This window comes from Pyxicephalus adspersus, chromosome 1, assembly GCF_032062135.1.
Source record: "Pyxicephalus adspersus chromosome 1, UCB_Pads_2.0, whole genome shotgun sequence".
Classification (NCBI taxonomy): domain Eukaryota; kingdom Metazoa; phylum Chordata; class Amphibia; order Anura; family Pyxicephalidae; genus Pyxicephalus; species Pyxicephalus adspersus.
This window is the reverse complement of record NC_092858.1, coordinates 95,708,245-95,728,449: the sequence shown is the minus strand read 5'-3', so window position 1 is coordinate 95,728,449 and position 20,205 is coordinate 95,708,245. Positions and strand designations below refer to the sequence as shown.

The window sequence follows — 20,205 nt, the reverse complement described above, 5'->3', positions numbered from 1 at the left end:
GTGTATCTTCTCCATCCTTGGGAAGCTTTAATAAATCAGGCCCAATAAGAAACTGAGAATATGTTTTACAAGTCTACTAGAAATCATTACTAATAACCCTTCAACCCTTCCAAACTAGTTAGGTTATTAGGTTGCTAATAAATCAGTGTGAGGTTAAACTTGAGATTGTACTTGCAGGAAAATATTAGGTTCAACAAATGTCCAAAAAGTAGTCCTTAGGAATTAGTGATGTCATATTTTGCAACATTATCTCTGATACAGGTTAGGACTGAGAGTTCTTTTTCTTAGACCCACTAGATTGGCTGTGTGTACATCTACTAAATATAAATATCTGCAGAAAAAGATAAAATATTTTTTCCAGCTGGTTTTTCAAATGTCCTTTTTTTTAAATATTGCTTATATATCTGCATAATCAGCCTGTATCATACTTGTTTCTCATACATAGGTTTATCATTTACCAACATTTTTGTAACTCTACCTGTAACTTTGTGACTCCATGAAGACTTGTGCCAACATTTAAAATGTAATCTATGTGTATGCATAAATATTCCAAAGCTCACAAGCAGTTCTTCTGCATTCTGCTCCATTCAATGGGCCTCCAGCGTCCTGACCAGTCCTTTCTAATCTGCATGCTTATCCAATCAATAGTGCTGTTCAGGACACTAGAGTAGCATTGTTTGGAGCAGTATGCAGGTGAACCCCAGAAGACTCAGGTCACTACTTGTGTGTGAGAGCAATAGTACAAAAGCTCTCCAAGGCTAGCACAGTATGTTTTACCTTTCTTGCAGCCTGTTTTTTTTTTTCATCTATACACCTTTAGGTATAAAACCACAAAATCCCAACTCATACCAACTTTATTTGAATTGAATTGGGTAAAAATATGAACTTTTTCCATTATGTTTATTTATTATCTCTATACCTTAATAGGCAGAAATTCCTTATTCTTGTGATTCCATGTGATAGTGCCTGTAGGAACCGAAAATATTGGAAATTATTTTAGCTGGAGTGCCAAAAACACAAAACCCTTTTTTTTTTTAGCAAAGTTTAAAAAGTATAAAAGCTCAGAAGTATTTTTTTTTTATTCACTGTTTGTACTTTTTATACCAGGTACTCTCTTTCCCTTGTTAAAATGAGACTCCTAGGGAACCTGACAAAGAGCTAACTCTTTCCCATATCATTCAGAACTACATTGTTGTGCATTAGGCATGTTGTCATTCATAATGAAAGCTTCCTATATCGAACCAAATCACATGAAATGATTTTGCAGTCATTTACATGTTTTGCAATAGCTGTCAGCTGTTTCTTTTCTATGTCTTCTTTTTTGGCTGTTTATTTGTGTGTCTATTGAAATTAATGTCTGTTGAAAATCAATAAAAAGACAGAAAAGGAAAATGATGTAATCGGAAAACATCAGCATATTTAGCTGATCTTACTTTTTATATATTTTATGATAAAAAGCAGTAGAAATATGCAGTTAAAAAATTATATACTCTTCAGTTTAGATTTTGCTTCTGTCATATGTCACATGTAAAATCATAAATGCATAATACAACAATACAATACTTACCTAAAAGAAATAGCAGAACAGTAATTATTCTAGTTTTCATGTGACCTACTGACCCCTCATAAACTAGAATGTGCTTACATACAATGTAAACATAAATAATAAAGTAGAAGAAAAGTGTAACCTAAGCTGCCAAGGACATAAATATACTGGATTTCTACACCATAATGCGAGAACATATAAAAACAATGTCTGATGGTGGAGACAAGAACAGAAACCAACAGACCCAGGATGATATACATTCATTTCAAGTTCAAAGAGGTTCAAATGTTAAGCTGCAGCATCAGTTTAATAATGGTTACATTTCAGGATTATATATTCAATTATTAATAATTTGCCATATCTTATAAACGTTGGACAACATTTTGAGCTCAATTTGATCTTCCATGTTGATCTTAAGAATTACCTTAGGCAAACAGATATAAAATACAAATAAGCCACACAGGTACAAGAAGTGTGAGGATTACCAAGTAAAATTAAAGAGAAAAAATTGCCTTGGGGGTAAAATGAATGCAACTAGCACAAATATTGTCTTGGAAGCAGCAAATATATTTTTTGGTTTTGATATGCTTTAAACAAATGAGTGACATTCCGCTCCTACTTTAGAATTTTAAAAAGGAACTAAAGTTCATGATCAGGAATTTAAGAATACATGATCAGGCAGGTAATTATTGCAGAAAGGGACAGATGATGTTTCTTCTGCAATATTCTCTCCTACCAGCCCGATCGAACCGGCGTTCTGGCGAAAAAGCTCTGCTGCTCACACATAGCATCAGCCTTGGTTGCCATTATATCTGGCATTCCTCCCTTCTTCTGTGTGTGCTGTGAATGAATGAATTCAGACTTCAAACTTAGACATGCTATGTATTTTATTTACTTACTTGAATCTACCTAATTTTTTTTATGATCACTGAACACAGATCGTTTAAAGTTGTCTCTTAATCACAATCTACTGTATTTGTGTTCCTTAGCCTGGCATGGGACCACCACTGACCAGTGGAAAGTACTGTGGGCTAGGCTACATTGTAGCATTGACAGGGGTATCTCACCTCACTTACAAAGATAGAAATAATGCTGTACAGGTAAAGTTGCCAAGTATTTTACCTATTTATCTGGTCAAAATGGTGATTGACATGGACATGTAAATTCATTAAACCAGCAATAAATGGGATGGCCAAGTGGTAATAACTCCTACCAAGTGCCTTTTGTATGACAGGGAAGAATAATAGAAATGAGGGAATAATTTGGTACATACAGGGATGGTAGTTCAGTACTATTTGTGCAAGGTTAGGCCTATAGCCACCTTTGGTAAAATGTTCATGCTGGCTTAGTGAGCCACTAAATACCTATCAGTCAATCTACAGAACAGCAGCATTATAAAAGTCCATATCATGGCTGTAATAGAAAGGGATATATTAAAAACATGTATGTGCTCCCTTTTCATTTACTTTCCTCACTTGCTCTCCCACTGTGAAATTGAACCAGTATGGCTCAAAATGATTGCTGTCTTTTAGCATTACTGCAATGTACATACATTTAAATGGACATATTCACCTGGTAGATGTGCAGAGAACATCTGCTTTCCATGAAGCCCAATTCATGCCTTTTTCCAGATCAAGCAAACCACTCTGTTGATCACTAACTATAAATCTGTTGGAATGAAGAACACAATTCAAATATCCAGAACCCCTAATTATTTTTGGAAACTGTGTATGGACAATGTCATGTGGATTAGTTTGAAACACTTTTAGCTTGCATATATATAAAAAAAATTATTTACCATGTGGCTGAGATTTATTAACTTTTCTTTTGGAACACACTTACAAAAGACTAATGGTTTATTTTACTTTGAATATTATACTAGCAATGAGGATGCTATTTCACTGGCTATTTTTATTCTCTATAAATATTGTGATGGAAATGGTTATATTTTTCCCGATAATTCACTAATTATTTATATTCTTTGTAAATACTGTAATGCAGATGGCTATATTTTCCTGATATGATAAATATTTTAGTGGTAGAGGAAGTTGGGAGATTTCTGGGGATTTCTGTTACTACTTTCTTTATATAATGTATATATGTGCAATGCATTTTAAAAGTCTCCAAGCTTTGATATTGCAGACTGAACAATCTCAGCTCTTTTCTTATGTAGTACTACATACTCATCTATTAAGTGGACCCCCACATTAAGGAATGTTGCAAGCTTCTAAAAGGTGGGATACGCTGTATAAAATTATGGGCAAGAGGTTTTAGTCTTGATAAACAAAATAGGTTGTTTTACAAATATATTCCTATTTATCTGTCCTTTTCCCCTACAGTCTTCAAAGGTATAGGAAACTATAAACAATATGTTTCTTACATTCAGCCATCCTGTATTCTTCATAGTAAAGTGTATAGACCTTGATATAGAACAAGAAATATACCAGGGGCCCCTAGAGGTGCCATATAAATTACCACAAGATGGGCAGAGCTTACCTAAGGTTATGCAGTGCTTTTGTTTCTCCAGCATTTTGTGATCTGTTGTTCTAGCAATTACATGAGTGCAGTGCAGCACATTATAGAGATCATCATTAGTGGCTAATGGCACTAAGTGCATTAAATCAATCTTGTAGGATTGCATGGTTGATCTCAGTTCTGGCCTGCAATGTAGACTAAAGATAAGATAAACAAGACAAGGTTTACATTAGCCTAGGTATGTGATGACAACTGGGCTTGGGAAAAAAATGGACATATAGACCCTGTTTTGGCACGTTACTGTTAAGTTTTGAAAATGAAACAATATTTTATGGTAAAGTAAGTGTACTACTTGATTTTAAGTTTCTTAGGCTACCCATTTAACAAATGATTTTGTGCCTTGCTTTGTCTTTAATACAGCCACTCATAGTTGTAGAACTTTGACATATTTATTTCTGTACATGTAATATCTAAATCTCTTGTCAATGATTGTACTTGGCCGCATACTTTTTTAAAGATTATACTCTTAGGAGTGATTACATTTAGAAAAGGCTGTCTACTCCCTAGACCTAGCCTTCTCCAATATCAGATCCTGAAACCTAAAGTAGGTCCGATAACGTAAAGTGAGAAATAATCCCACAAGTACCCCACTTTATGTGTTATGTGCATTTTATAAGCAGCATAGTATGTACTTTCCTACTGTGAGCTCTCGCTAGGCTTTTGAACTTTTATGAATCAGACAAGACACTTGCTAGTTCATTTCTCACAAATCCTTTCCAAAACATTTAATTGTTCCTGCAGAACACCAGCAGTGTTATGACATCTTAGTTAAACAAGTTAGGCTTCCCGTCTGCCAAGACGCTAAGATCATATTCCTGTTCCTATATAATCACTCACTGGGCTTGGTTTAGCTCTTAGGATGGTACTTTAAAATAAAACAAAGGAGCTAAGAATAGGTTTTAGCTTTGGTGGTTGGGCTAATCACACGCAGTAAAATCAATTTGGGGTCATACTCATGTAAAAATGTATAGGACTATCAATCTGCTAAAGTCTCTGTTTGAAAACTCCATACTATTAATATTACAAAAAAATGTATACACCAACACAAGTTGAAAAATCCCAGTTTATAGCTATGTAGTTTCTAAAATTTGCATATTCATCAAAGATCAAAAGTCCTAGTCTTCACATCAGGAATTGATATACTGTAGAACCACAAGCAAACGAACAAAAGTAATATATATATTTTATATTCTTCTTGCTTTGAAACAGTGTTCATTTGTGCAGTCAATCGATGTACAGAATGTTTATGATTTGAGGGCAGCAAAGTGATTGCCATGTTAGCTTCTTGCCTATAGAAAACTACATGTCCCAAGATTCCTTGCATTGCGTATGATGAATGTAGGTGTTTACATTTGTAGTCCCAGCTCTCTACAGCACAGTGGGTGGATACAACGCACAAGATTCTGAACAGATCAAGAATTTTAGCCACATGCATTAAGGTTATGCAGTTCTCTGCTAGGGTATTGATGGGCACTAACTCCAGATATATTTTTAAAGCAAGAGGAGGAGTGTTTGGTTAAAAAATAAGGGAGTGTATGGTTAAAAAAATAACCAATATGTTTTTTGACTTGTTACACTTTAACTGTGTATAGGGAATATTTAAACCTAATTGTGCAATAATTAGTAAGTAGAATGATGGTGCAAGACATAAAAAATTATACACATTAAAATAATACATATACATAATAAGCAGAAATGTATGTATTTTTAAGTATAATGCAAGGTTTTACGTTATTTTCAATGAGTGGGAAAGGTTGAGGCTCTAACTTTTTTTATTTATGTGTGCTCAGTTAAAAAAATGATAAAATGATTAAAAAAGTGGTAGAACATATATCCAAGGGGTGCACAAATACATACACTCACACATTTTTATTAGAGTGGAGGGCAACTTTTTGTTGATCGTACATTTCTGTTCCGGTAACACATGCTCCTCTAATATCTTTTATAGGCATCACAGGGACGTAAAGTGAGAGGAAATCTATCAAGTGGGTCATAGACAGAAAATAAACCCTGACTGTTTAAAAATTGAAGGTACGTTTTGCCATGCTTCCATGTTTGACATTGCTAATTTAGGGAAAAAAGTGTGTGTATGTGTATACTTTTTTTTTTTTTTTTGCATACCTGCACTTTTTCCTCATTTTATTCCTTACATATGCTGCAGTGATTTTAGATGTTGTAGCATCAAAATGACTCTGTATTTAACAATTCCAAAGCATAGCATCTCTCCCTGCTTGGCATGTGTCAGAAGAAAGGCTCTTCTTGTCTCCAGAGGATATCACAGACCTTATTTCCAAGATATTTGAAAAATTTATCATGCATAAGCATAAGCGTAGACATGCCTCACCACTGTAACATGGACTGACCTACCTACACCCCCTATGCCTCAGATATTCTCGTTTTTCAGAAATAATTGGCAGAGCTAGAAATAAGAAAACAGAGAAGCTGAAATCTTATCGTGCCTTGTATGAAAGATGGTACTTAAAGACATTAATATTTTCTTAACAATTTGTAAAAGAGCTTAGAAATAAGATTTTCCTTGTAGCTGCTGTTATGTGATGTTATTCCCACACAAAGTTTCTCAAAGAACACTACAAAGTTTTATTCAGTTTCTAACTGCTTAGAAACATCTGCTTGGAAAGCTGGTTGGCTGCCAAGATTCTTTTCAGTATTTTCAATGACTATGCGGTTGATTTTTTTGGGAAATATGGGATACTTAAATTAGCTGAGAGAATGAGGTGAAGCTCTGCTAATTTCAGTCATCCAATCATGTGAGCAGACCAAAAAATCCTGGTAATCTTCGCAAAACAAGTTATCACCATATTACTAAGCTAAGTGAAATATCCCCTCCAAGGATAATTCATTATGCATGATCTGGGCACAGATTCACCTATAATAATCAGATTTGTTGAAAACACATATTCCCTTTAAATCAGCCCTTGCCTCTACAGGAGCTTGCAATTTAATGTTCATACCACAATTATCCAGACACAAAACACAAGGTCAGTTATGAGAGAAGTATTTAACTAGACAATGTGTTTTTGGATTAGGTTAGGCAACTAAAACAGACGGAGGAAAATTAAGCCAAGAGACAGATATATAAGAAACAATATTGTCCGTAATAGGTATATTTTTAAATGTATTGTTATAATCTTGATAGTTTCCATAATCAAAATCAGTTTTGTCATAATCTTGAGCAGTGTTTTCTCATTCATTTTTTTTGGTTGTGGTTTTTTATGAATTTTGGAGTGTATTCTTTCTAATCATTAGAACATCAGGATTTTGGACCTGCCTTCTCTTCTTTTCTTTTGCCCAAGTGAAATAAACATTTATATTTTACACTTACCTCTTAGTGATGTCCCTGGACAGTCAACAAAACTTAAAAATACACAATTATACAATTGATTAGATCATGTCAGTAAATGCTCATTTATTATATATTTTCACATTAATGAAGGACAATTATGTAGTTTGTTCTGTATTTAAAGGCATTTTTGGGTCTCTTTATGAACAATTTAAACATTCGATAAAAACGTGTGTGTGTGTGAAGACAGCTAAATGTACACAAAAAACATAGATGGATGAATTCACTTTATTAAACTTGAAAGCTATTAAGTAGTTGTTACATCCAATGGTCGATAAAAGTTTGCTTTGCTGTGTACCTTACTAACTGTACAGAAAGCCAATGTGAACCTAATACACACACAATTAATAAACAAGCTCTAATTATTGCATGATCATTCAACTTGTTTATAAAAGGACCCTTAAGTGTGCATTTAAAAAAAAAATGGAATAGCAATACACATCTAATTTATGGTGACTTTATGTTCTTCGATTGTACATCAAATATATCACTAAACAAATTTAGCAAGATTATAGCAAATGGAAATGCCAATATTTATATATAATATATTATATATTATATTTAGCATGGAACTTTTTTTTTTATCAGATTTTTATTGATATCTGTGGCATTCACTGTTTCACTGCATCATGCATGTTGTTCCAGTGTGGTCGTCTGGGCAGCAGAAAATCACAATAACTGTGACATTACATTACCATGATATTCTTTTAGTGGTTGGATCCTCTTTCAGGTTTCATTTGCATACATGTTACAACCATAGGGGAAATCTTGCAGCAATTCCTGAGTGAGCACTAGGTACACAGACAACCATAAAATTAAACAGAAGCTCATCGCCATCCTGTCAAAGTTGAAAAAGGTTTAAAGAAAGTTGTAGAGCAAATCCCCAGGCAAACAACTGAATGCATGTTAAAAAAAAAACATGTACTACACTGCATGGCCACAAAACTCTAATCTTTCAACGTATCATCTTTAGGTTTTATCATGGCACACATTCGCTATGGTATAGTTTCAATAAGATTATGCAATATTACTTCATTTATTTCCATCCAGTTGCATTCAGTTTTTGCCAAAATCTTGTATTGATGACAGGAGAGTCAGACCTCTCAGTAAAGTCTACTCCAGCCCAACAATCTCAAAAAATCCCAAAGATTCTAAAAAGTGTGCTTGAGGTCTGGTGACCAATTCATATGTGAAAAAAATGTATCATGCCCCCTGAACCACTTTTTCACAATATGAGCCGGAATAATCTTGGCAGTGTGATCTTGGAATCTAATCATGCCATTGGGAAACTAAAAATCCATTGATGGGAAAAACCTGACCAATCAGTCTATTTAGGTAGTCAGTTGACCTTATTTTTGGTGCACATAACATTGCTGAACTTAGACCTGACCAAATAGAGCAACCCCAGATCATAACATGGCCCCCACAGGCATTTGGAGTTTTTTTGTCAGGCAGTGTGTTTTACATGACAGCATGTTTTGCTCAGCAATTGCTACGATACACATATCCATTTTAGGTAAAGTTTATGTATAGTCATAACATTTTGTGAATAGAGTAGAATTATAATATTTTTTTATGTGTATTCCATCGGGAAGAATATCCATTAATTACTTTTTAAACCCTACACCCCCCTGTAATTTTGATTTTTCAAGAGGATCTATGTCTATTGTTTCCAACCATTGGCCCCATTACAGTTTCTTGGACCACTATTACCATTAAATTTCTCATCTGCTATCAGTGTTACCAGCTGGCTAGCGACCATTACTTGTAAACATTTATAAGTCTAAAATGACCAAATTACAAATCCTGGTCTCTGACCAGCCTTATATTGTCCGGATCTATTATTGTATTTTAGCAACTACCTTCCAAATATAATTTAACTACATCTAAAAAGTTGACTTTGTTTGGATTTGATGGCAAACAAATGCTGGTAAAAGCAACAGATGTTTTATTGCAGTCCACAGTGCTGCAGCTGTCATAGACAATTGCGTGAATATCTTTTAATATATTTATAGGAAAGGAAGAAGGTCAGAGATTAGAACCAGTTAGGTGTCCAAATGTTAGCATGAAATTGTCCGTCGTTAAGTCATTTCTTGGAGTGCCGCATGTTAAGATGTTTCCTGGAATTGATTGTGTGGCTGTTCCAGACCTTGTGCTCTCCTGCTGAGAATGGTTTCCTTCTGATTATACTGGAGAGAAATCAAGGCACAACAAGGAATACAATACAAAAGCGATGTTAGTTGATAGAGGCCAAAAACTTTGTTGAGGAGAGAGCAACTTTGTTTCCTTGAATGCTACAAAGGAAACAGCAACAGTACCTAATATATTATTGTATATTACAGAATGCACACATCGTCAAACACAAAACTACTAATGCATGTTCAACATCTCTTGTCATTAGCAAAACATTATTAGGAAGCTAATGAAAAGTTAATGCTGAAGGTGATAGTAGCCATATTACCGCACTTCCAACAACACAGTTTCACAGTATTCAACTGAAGTGTAATCTTTTTCTATTTTACCTTTCCTGGTTCTTCTATGTTGTGTATTTTAGCTGCAAGAATGAAAAATTGGATCTCCTACCATACAGGACTGTGTTATAAATTGTTACAAATGCTGTTTAAATTTCAGCATACAGCATAGAGGAAATTACAGTTCTTTTTACAGGCAAAACAGCTTCCATAGATGTATTTCAACTGTTTACCTGGAATTCAGCTTTAAGATGAACCACAGTATCAGTCCACATTCACACTGTAGCACTTTAATATTTTGCAAATGTTTACTTAACAAGGCTAAAAGTTGGATTTTTAAGTCCTCATAAATTGGCTACGTTCTAAATTATGAACATTCAACAGAACAAATGTGTGTTTGATCCTCTTTATTAAAACTGTGTGTCTATACCAGCGAAAAAAACAGATTTGTAGAATGGCAGAATCCAGAGAAGAATATAATCTGTAGACATTCATCTCTTCAGTACTTTATTGTGGCCCTAAACTAATATAATTTTTATCTTAGGTCCAATTTTTATTAATAAACAATATATTATTATTAACAATTATAATATAATATTTTTATTTTCCATTTTTTTTTGAAGTTCTTGAAAAAAAGGTAAAGGGTGTAAAGGTGTAGACAGAAAATAACAATAATCATAGATTAACATAAAATTAAGAAAACCCAACAAATGAAGTGAACAGAGAACAGGAAGTGAGTTACATAGATAATACTGTTTTAATATGTATTTTCTGCCTCTTAAATAAATCCAATCTATCAGTTTATTCTAGATTTTTGTTGTGAATCAAGGACACTGTGTTTGATAATGTTCATTTTGTTCTACAAAGGTTTATTCTAAAAAAAAAGCTAAAAAGAGCTATAAAGAAGCATAAATTGTGTATGCCTTCCTTAAACATCTGCACTGGCAAATTCATCTTGGTAGGCAATATCTAGTTGGCATAATCCATGATCAGGAGCCCAGCTAGAGGTTTTCAGCTTTTATTTTTAAGGTATAACAAATGACCAAATAAAAGTTGAATACCAACTATTAAAACAACAACCATTGCTGATATCTGTAAAATGTAACTCTTGGGTTCAGGTCCACTTTTATAAATGATAATATATATAGCTGTAGCTCTTCAAAAATACATCAACATGTGTGCTAATCACACAAAATTTCAATGTGGTTTGTTAGCTAGAAACCACAGCAGGGGGTTGAAAACCCCCCCCCAGAAAATTAAGCTATAGAATGTCACATCATTCTTCAGTAGTCTGTGGAAATCCCAAATCCAGTTGACACTTTTCAATGAAAATGTACAGAAGTCCAATTTTCAAAGGCCTGTTACATATAACCATAGGACCATGGGGACTTTGAAATTAGGAGTTTAAAAAACAACTAACCAAGATACTGAAATTAATCTTTTTATGTTCAGATGTGGGACAGTAGATATACATATATAAACATAATAAAATAGATGTTGTAATAAACTTGATTTTACATTTGATTGTAATTAGAAAATAAATCAGATGGCTAGTTGTCTGGCAGTCTTGGCAGCTCCTCACATTTATCTCAATACAGTCTTAAGTCAAGTATGAGGAACTATTTCACACATTACTCATTTTCCTTAAGTTGCTACTAGTCAGTTAGGAATGCACTTTTCTCTTCTCTGACGAAGAAGGATATTGGATATGATGGTCCACAGTCATACTGTCATACTTTAACCATATGTAAAACATTAAAGAACTATAATTTGCAGCGAACCTAGAAGCTTATAGAAGAGGTCAAAGGACACTTGCAGTAGCATGTCTGACAATTAAAAATAAATGTTCTCCTACACTTTGTCTACAGCTCAAAAGTAATTGCCTTCTCTGCTTTATATTCACTTAAAACGATTTCCCATTACAACTGAATGCCAGCAAAAAAAAAAAATAAAAGAGTTAGATGGCTTTTACATCTTCTGTTCTGCAAAATGATCTAAAAAATTCCTGTATTTCATATCCCTGGAGGCCAAATTCTAACGCTTCATAGTTTGTAAAGGAGAGAAAAAACAATAATTTATGAAACAGTAATAATCTACTAATTCCATTTGTGGCTTTTTAATGTTAGTCTAGTTTTCATACATATAAGAATAAACAACTCAGTTACTATGAAATTGAAAAGTACAAAGGCAATGTACAAAAGTATTTACCAATGGTGAACAAAGGTTGAATGCTTTCAACACATGATGAAAAAATATTAAAGTTGTAATTTAGCATTGCAATCTATAATACCATAACAATCCTGTTATTTCTAACTACAGAAATTAGAAATCTTTTTTGGCTTTGAGCAAATAAGAGAGGTAAAAAAAAGCAGGGCCAAATTCCAGAACAAGGGATCTGATGGTCTGGAGGTCAGGGTAGGCAGCAGACAGCCATGGTCAGGAAATATGCTGACAGGTTAACATGCAACGTCAAGCAAAAGCAGTAACAGAGGACAGTTTACATCTAAAACATTTCATAAGAACACACCTCTGATCAGGCACCTACTGAATGTTCTGAAGAGGTGTGCAGTTTCAAATGTAGTCCTAAGTATTGAACTACATGTAGCAGAAGCTGCAGGCTAATGGTTACACCATCTTTGGAAATCGAAAAATAAGGACTTTACCCAGTGACTGACAAAAAGATCTTACTGAAAAAGATAGACACAAAGTCAGCAAATTTTAGCATGGTTTTTGTACCATTCTGCAGGAAAGAAGGCATAGTCTGCAAAGTTCACACATTTTGAGCCTATGGCTGTGACCATTTTAAACTTAATCCAGGAGAGAGGTGAGTATTTGGATGGTTGGATAGCCTTTTTTTTCAAATATGTGCAATAAGAGGGACCTGTGAACCTAAAATACTTTTTTGACCTTATGTCCACCTGAGATTCTGTTACTAATGCAGTAAAGACCAAAGTAAGAATACAAATGCATTTGATTGTATACCTTTGATAAAAACCACTGATTGTTGATGTGCTGATGTGCAAAATGCAAACTTGGCACATGTGCAGCATGCAAACACTGATGGCTACAGTAGGCTGCCATACATTTGCAACCAGCCTGGGGATTGTATATTACACATCCATAATCACAGTGTACAAAACTGACAAAACCTGTTTTGTTACTTTCATCTCATAATTATAATAATTAATTAAATCTCACAATAGCCATAAATATTGGCAGAGGACTTTCCAGTGGGCCCTTTTAAGAAGCCTTCAATTATGCAAAATGACAATGACTAGACAAAGCTCCACTAAGGATGATTACCAGAATCTATGTATTGTATATGTCGGTACCATCTCCTCTTTGACATGCTTAGAATCAGTTTTCTTACCATCCTGGTGCAAAGAAGAAGCAGTTATATAAAAAGTAGGCCGAAAGGTAGCACATCATGGATAATAAAAGGAGACAAAAAAACATTTAAAATGGTTTACCTACCATTACGATTTGGAATTTAGATTTTACTAAGATTGCACAAGCTCATGTCAAGTTCGTCTTGGTTTCTACTGTCCTGGACATGTCCTGGCTTCCCACCCTGAAGTTTATCAAAGTGTCTGTCTCTAGCTAATAGATCTTTATGAACTGTGGGTACATTTATGTTTCAGTCAGTGGCATAAGGATCACCATAGCATCTATAGCAGTTGTGTGAAGCCAATGATGGTGGTGGTGTTTGGGGTGTAAGTAATAAGAATTTTTTTTCTTATTCTACATTTTCTGGAAGTAATACCCCAACAGAATCAATGACTAAAAATTCCTAAAATAGATTGTATCTGTTGCCCTCTCTTTTTAAAAATGATAAAGGAATGGCTTAAGTTTTAATGTTTACGTGAATCACATGCTGCAATTTATATGTAAAATAAACCTAGCTGTAAGGTTTTCCTTCTATAATTTTGTACTATCTCCCACTGTGGCCCATGCCGGTGGATGATTAAGAAGTGGCCAACTATTGTGTTGTGATCTTCTTAGTGCAATTCACTGAATAAAAGTCAACAGACCTTTAGCACATTCCAGGAGAACAGAAATAAAAGATTTTTGTCCATTCATAAATAAATGACTGGAAAGAACACAAACAAGCTGTAGAGATTGTGACATTTTTAGTAAAAGTTGCACAATGAGATGTACCAATTGCCAATTTAAAGCTAAAATTTAATCTGACTATAATTTCCCTCCTTCATCATCAATTCATTGGCTGGATATAGGGCAAGTGGCAGTGTTAATAGGTGTATATGACCAAAACATGTACAATAGCTGTTCCCGGCACTCTTGTACTACCAAATGGGGGAATTGTGTTTTAATACAAATAGCTAATGGTTTCATTTTGGTGGATTCTTTTCTATCACTGTTTAAAAACCTGTCAAAAGAAATGTGGAGAAATCCTCCTTATTGAGATAAAGACATCAAAAAAATCTGCCAAAATTCTATTCCTGAAACGAAAGTGGCTGGATTTTTACTTCCCCAAGTTCTGTCTAATACCCATTAAAATGAATTAAAGAAAACATTTGCAAAATGGACACATACATTGATAAAATGGCATTGACAAAGGTGGTAAACCTACACTCTTACCAAAGTTTATGTACAGGCTGTGAGGTAAACTCATATATAATTAATAATAATTAGCTAATTTCTGAATCAATTAAGGGAATCTATTTAAAAAGGTAGCCATATAAAAAAAATTGTACAACCAAGGAACTTGCCTGTGTCTAGGAATTCTTGTTTGGGGATATTCTGATGTCATGCAGACACAGTGGCCATGGTGGAGAAAAATAATGTAACATTTAATCAACAATACTTTTGGCCAGATTTAAATAGTTCGTCTCACTGTCAACTGCATTAAAAGAATAGGACTACATAAATAGACCTCCTCCAAAATCCACAGCTTTTCTAATACAGGTACTCTTTAATCTCTGGTAGACCAAGAAAATATTGTAATATCATGGGACTGGATGATACAAAGATGATAATCCTGCCCTAGTAAACTAGTAGAAAGGTCTACTGAATGACAAATTTCAAAAAGCGTTATAAATGGGATACCAGCTTTCTGCTTATTTCTGCTTTCTGTTAAAAATACCTTTATATGGTTCAATATGGATTACTTTATTGGTTTGCAGGGGACTCGTGATTCGCCGTGATATTGGAGCATAGGATTAGAATATTGTGGCAAGAATTGTTCAAAGGATCATCAAACATATTTACATGAATAAACATTGCTGAACAATGAGTTGTATTTTTCATCTGGTTAAACTCTATAAAAGCACATTTGTGTTACATGGTATAACTTACCACTGGTGTTCTTAGCCAAACCCAGACAATGCACGCCAAAAATAATAGTTAAACTATAAGTGCTGCCTACGGAATTGAATCCTTTACTTATTTCAAATGTCTCCAGTGGCTGGACCTTTTGAAGTTGGTTCTGCAAGTGACCACCATAGAAGTTCATATGTGCTACATCCCTCTCTGACTCATTTGCAAAGTCTGTGTCATAGATCCTAAACTAAATTCCCATGGATTATAAATTGCCAAACAGTAAATTTGGGTAATCTGATAAAGGCCATCATTGTACAACATGAAAGTTCCTATGCAAGTAATAGTTTACTTAAATTCAGTATTTGCATAGAGCTGGCTTCCCTCATGTGGCTGGGTTTGGCTTAGTAATAAATTGCTCGAACACTAAAGCGCCATCACTTGAGGGCCAGGGTGGCACATGCTATACTTCCCATACTCCAAAAAAAGTGAATAGTTAAATGGTCCCACTTGGTTATGCAAAAAAAAGGTATAATTTGAGTAATCTTTTTGTATTCTCTCTCTTCCCCTCTGGTGTGTGACGTGGGAAAACTCAGTGGACACTAAAACCAGCAGGGTCCCATGGGGTTATTTAGAAAGGGGTAAATATTCTAAAGGAACCATCTGAGTAAAATTGTTGTCTTCTCTCTCTTCCCCTCTGTTGTGTGACATGTGAAAACTCAGTGGACAGAAAAACCAGCTAAGCAAATTACCAGTGAACAAGTGATGGTGGGGGAGGGTATACTGACGTTCGCTGGTCTGTAAAGTGTCACACAAACTTCTGTTGATGTACTGTTTTATATCACATATAGTATTTAATATATAAACATATGCCTATGAACTTTCTGGACAGCTCACTTAGTCATAGTATGGTAGCTATAAACTGAATGATATGTACATGGACCTAACACACACACCTTGTGAATTAACAGCTATACATCCAAACTAACTGATATATTCTCCTATCTTTACCTGAATTATGATGAACAATTATAATGTGTATTTATTCCTATTCATACAAATGCATCTACAAATATATGTATATTTTAACATACCAGTGATGTAAAATAACAAGTTTATTCATAACAAGTATATAAAAAAAACATTGTAAGAGCTACAGAAAGTAAACAAAAATGAAAACTCCAATATAAGACTCTTTACAGATTAATCAAAAAGGTTTTTAAAAATGTTGTGTCTATAGGGTTTTATATCTGGGATGTTTATTTCGCCAGGGGTTGAACTTGGTGGACTTATGTCTTTTTTTAACCTGACTTACTATGTAACTATGTTATTTGATCCACCCACTCAATCCTAAAATGTTAGTTTTTAGTTGCATTGGTTCTTTGAAAAGAAACAATAACTTTAGTGATTGCACACACTAAACTTGTAACTTTTTATGTATAGTAATAATGATCAAACACTTTATCTTTGTTTTTTTTCTGTTTTTTTTTGCGTAGGTGGCTGAAGAAGACCTTATAGGCTTTGATCCATGTAACAAGTATTGTGTTGACCCCAATAGGACTTGGTGAAAGTCCAGAATGTCAGAAGAAACAGGTTATGTTGCACATCTATGTTATACAGCTGATATGGTTTTCAGAGATGAAGCAGGCAAGTACAGACTTGCATTTGTAATCAGCAGTTACTGAAACTCGAGTGGCACAGAGTCCCTCCAATCAGCCGGCTGTGCATGTTCTCAGTGCTGGAGAGTTACTATGCAGTTTGGACTATTTACTGTGCTTGTCTTGGTCTTGATGGATATTGCAGACAGCAGCAAGATTGTGAAGGGGAGGAGACACAAGAGAAGTAAGTACTACTCTCATCTTTGAAAGCCTGACTCACCTTTACATCTCTTGTCATTTATTTGGTTTTGTTTATCATTTTTTGATAGGATTGATTTTGACTTCTCTGTCAAATTTTGTATTTTGCTATGGCATTCCTAATGAAGTCTAGGAATGATTTAGGAGGTCTTCATTGAGTTATAGACAGTAAAATAAATAAAAATAATGATAAATCTATTGCCCTGATGGATTTTTACTTTCGGCACAAGAGTCATGCAGACATACTCATAACTAGGACCAGTGTATTATTCTTTTTTCACCCCCAAGCACAGTTGTGTTCTTTCACCTCCTTGTACCCCTTTAACTCCATACAGCTGGGTTGCCTTGTTGCCACACAAGATCAGACTTCATGTCATAGTGTGCTGAGGATGGAAGCAAAGAAGCTTAAAAAGTAGAGCAACCTGTCACTCTAGCAGTTTGGCTCCAGGGGTACAAAATCACGGTGGATGAATTGTAAGTAAAGAGTACTTACAATTCATCCTCATTGCACTGTTTTAGAGGCTCAGCAATGAAGACCTAGTTTATTCGACAAGACAGGCAGAGTGGCGATTTGGTATCTTTCTTTAAAAAATAAAAATTGTATTAGGGCCCATTTACACATATGTGCTGTAGGAACACATGTATTATCAGTTGCTGGGGCTGGCTTGTACTGAGTATTTTCTTGGGAGATAAGTTATAGGGCGAGTTGAGGGATGTCGCTTTATGGCAGTGCTTACAGTAGCAGGCACCACATAGCGGCCTCCGATTATTAAATACTAGTAAAATGTAGGCACGGTGTGGCGCCTGCATTGTCCTATGAAGTTTACTCTACAGAGTGTTTGGAGGAATGGCTGATTACATGATTTTGACAGCTCACATGACCAGGCTTTCCTCCTCCTGCTCTAATGCAGAGTCCTGCAACAAGTAAAATGTCACACTTTGCCTAAAAATGTGCCTAAAAAACTTTGTTTTGCCAACTAATGACAAAAAAAGTTTAAAGGCAGTGACTGTGTCTCCATTATATTTATTCTGGGGCCGAAATGAGTCATTCTCATAGAGGTATACAGTAAATGGAGAATTGGATTCTATCGCTATATACTGCAATATATATATAAATATATATATATATTGTTCCAAGATTTTAAAGTTTAATTACCTTATTGCTTTTTTTAAAAAAATATTGTAACAATGCTTGTTTTATTCTGAATCAAGGAGTACAATATTATGAGATTAATTAATTTTGGTATGTGTTAGGAAGCCCTAGAGGCATTTACCTGTCCACAGAGTAGAGAAGAATAGGACAGAAAGAGAGAAAAGGGTAGAATTCACCATATAAGGTATAGAATGAAAAGAAATAAGATAGATTTAAATGAGTTCAGGAATGAAACTTCTAAACTAGTGGTAAAATACAATTTGTAGCATTGCTATTGACAATAACAAAATATATACCTGCAAACAACAGAAGAGAATGACTGCCCTGTTCATTGCCCTGTAATGATATTGCTGGGATTGTTGCCCGATTGGCTCATTGGTTGTATGTTTTGCAAAGTCTGGATGCTGGCGTGTGCCTGATGCTGTGTAATCTGCAGGAAGTGCTTGTCTAAGGGATGCAATGAAGTGAGCATTACCCTGGAATTATCCAGCTATTTGTTGGGCTACTCATCAGATTAGAAAGGGAAACGCAAACAGACTAACTAAGCCCATTACAAAAAAAATGTTCCTCTTTTTCTTTTTAATTAGGGTGTTTGTTTTGTTGCTTTTTGTATTGGATCTGATTTTAACGAAACAATTGACATGAAATAATTTGTTTTATTTTTGTTTAAACCAGGCAGTTGATTGTTACATTTTATTACGTCTGTGGAAACTAAAAATAAGCAATGGCTTGTTCTAGTTAGAGATGACCTCCAAACAGAATGGAGAAAAACACCAATGAATGCAATTGTATATTTGATCAAAATTATGAAAATGTATCTAAAGCCAATGCTTTGCATGGAGTTTAATCTGAGTTTAACTATAGTTGTGTCCTGGCAGGGAAGATGCACCCTCTCAGTTTCTTCTGGAGTCAATGATTTAAAATGATGAAAAAACAAAAATCTGTTGTTACTGGGAAAAAAGGTGACAGGGACACTTGTTGCAGTGAAAATTTTCTTTTCTTAAGAGTGTTTTTTTTCCTCAGTATCTAAACCATACATTATTTCATCCTCTTGTAATCCTCTGTACAGTAACATTCAGACTACTTCTTCTGCTGCATCTCTTTGTAGTTCTCTTCATTGGCTTCCATTTTACCTGAGATTTAAATTCAAGCTCCTGTGTTTTGTCTTGTTTTGTCAAATCCCTCCACAGTTCTTGTCCCACTCACCTTTACGGCCTGGTAAAAAAATATTCCCCCAGCGGCTCTCTTCGCTCCTCCGATGACCTACTAATGACTTCCTTACTCATAACCTCATCACATGCACGGCTCCAAGACTTCTCTAGAGCTGCCCCAACTCTCTGGAATGGTCTTCCTCGTACTATTTGGCTTGCTCCTACTTTGTTGCTCATTTAAAAGAGAACTCAAATCCTATTTTTTCAAACTTGCCTACCCATCTTTTTCTGTCTTTTGAAACCATCACCACTTTCCACCACTATATATCTTCCCCCCTATTGTGTGTTATTTCCCCCACCTCCTAGATTGTAAGCTCTTCGGGCTAGGGTCCTCTCCTCCTGTGACACTGTCTATATTTCAAACCCCTATGTAATGTACAGCACTGCGTAATATGTTGGCGCTATATAAATCCTGTTTAATTATAAAAATAAAAATAATAAATTCTTGTGTGCTGAAGGAAACTTGCAGATAGGAGGTAAAAGCAGAAAAAAAGACTTAATCAGTCTGTTGTTGCTCCTTTACTGTCCAATTACAGCCTAGTCAGTGACTAGACAATGCTACCTAACTACAGCAAAAAGAAAAGTCAGGTTACCAGGTTGGGTATACTGTCTGATAAAGTGCTTAAATCTCAAAACTGGCTGGGCAGTAATAAACATTCTTTGGCAGGTAAAATGACTTCCGGATACTTATCTTAATAGTGTATTTAGCTATTTTCTTGGAATTCAGCTTTAAATTCCTATTTTACTTTAATGAATAATAAGTCTAATGCAATATAAAGCATGGTATGGCTGAGA

General features: G+C 34.8%; 1 protein-coding gene across 3 annotated transcripts in view; it reads left to right on the top strand.

The window, feature by feature from the left end:
* The window catches only part of RSPO1 (R-spondin 1), a 64,137-nt gene that overhangs the window by 26,675 nt on the left and 17,257 nt on the right, over positions 1-20,205 (top strand). For 2 of the 3 annotated variants that reach the window (XM_072419654.1, XM_072419637.1), the window contains exons 2-3: positions 6,030-6,112; positions 16,687-17,032. In XM_072419654.1, coding sequence (XP_072275755.1) covers positions 16,942-17,032 — 91 coding nt within the window. In that variant the 5' untranslated portion in view covers positions 6,030-6,112; positions 16,687-16,941. The remainder of the gene's footprint in view (positions 1-6,029; positions 6,113-16,686; positions 17,033-20,205) is intronic. The other variant, XM_072419645.1, reaches the window with a different exon arrangement.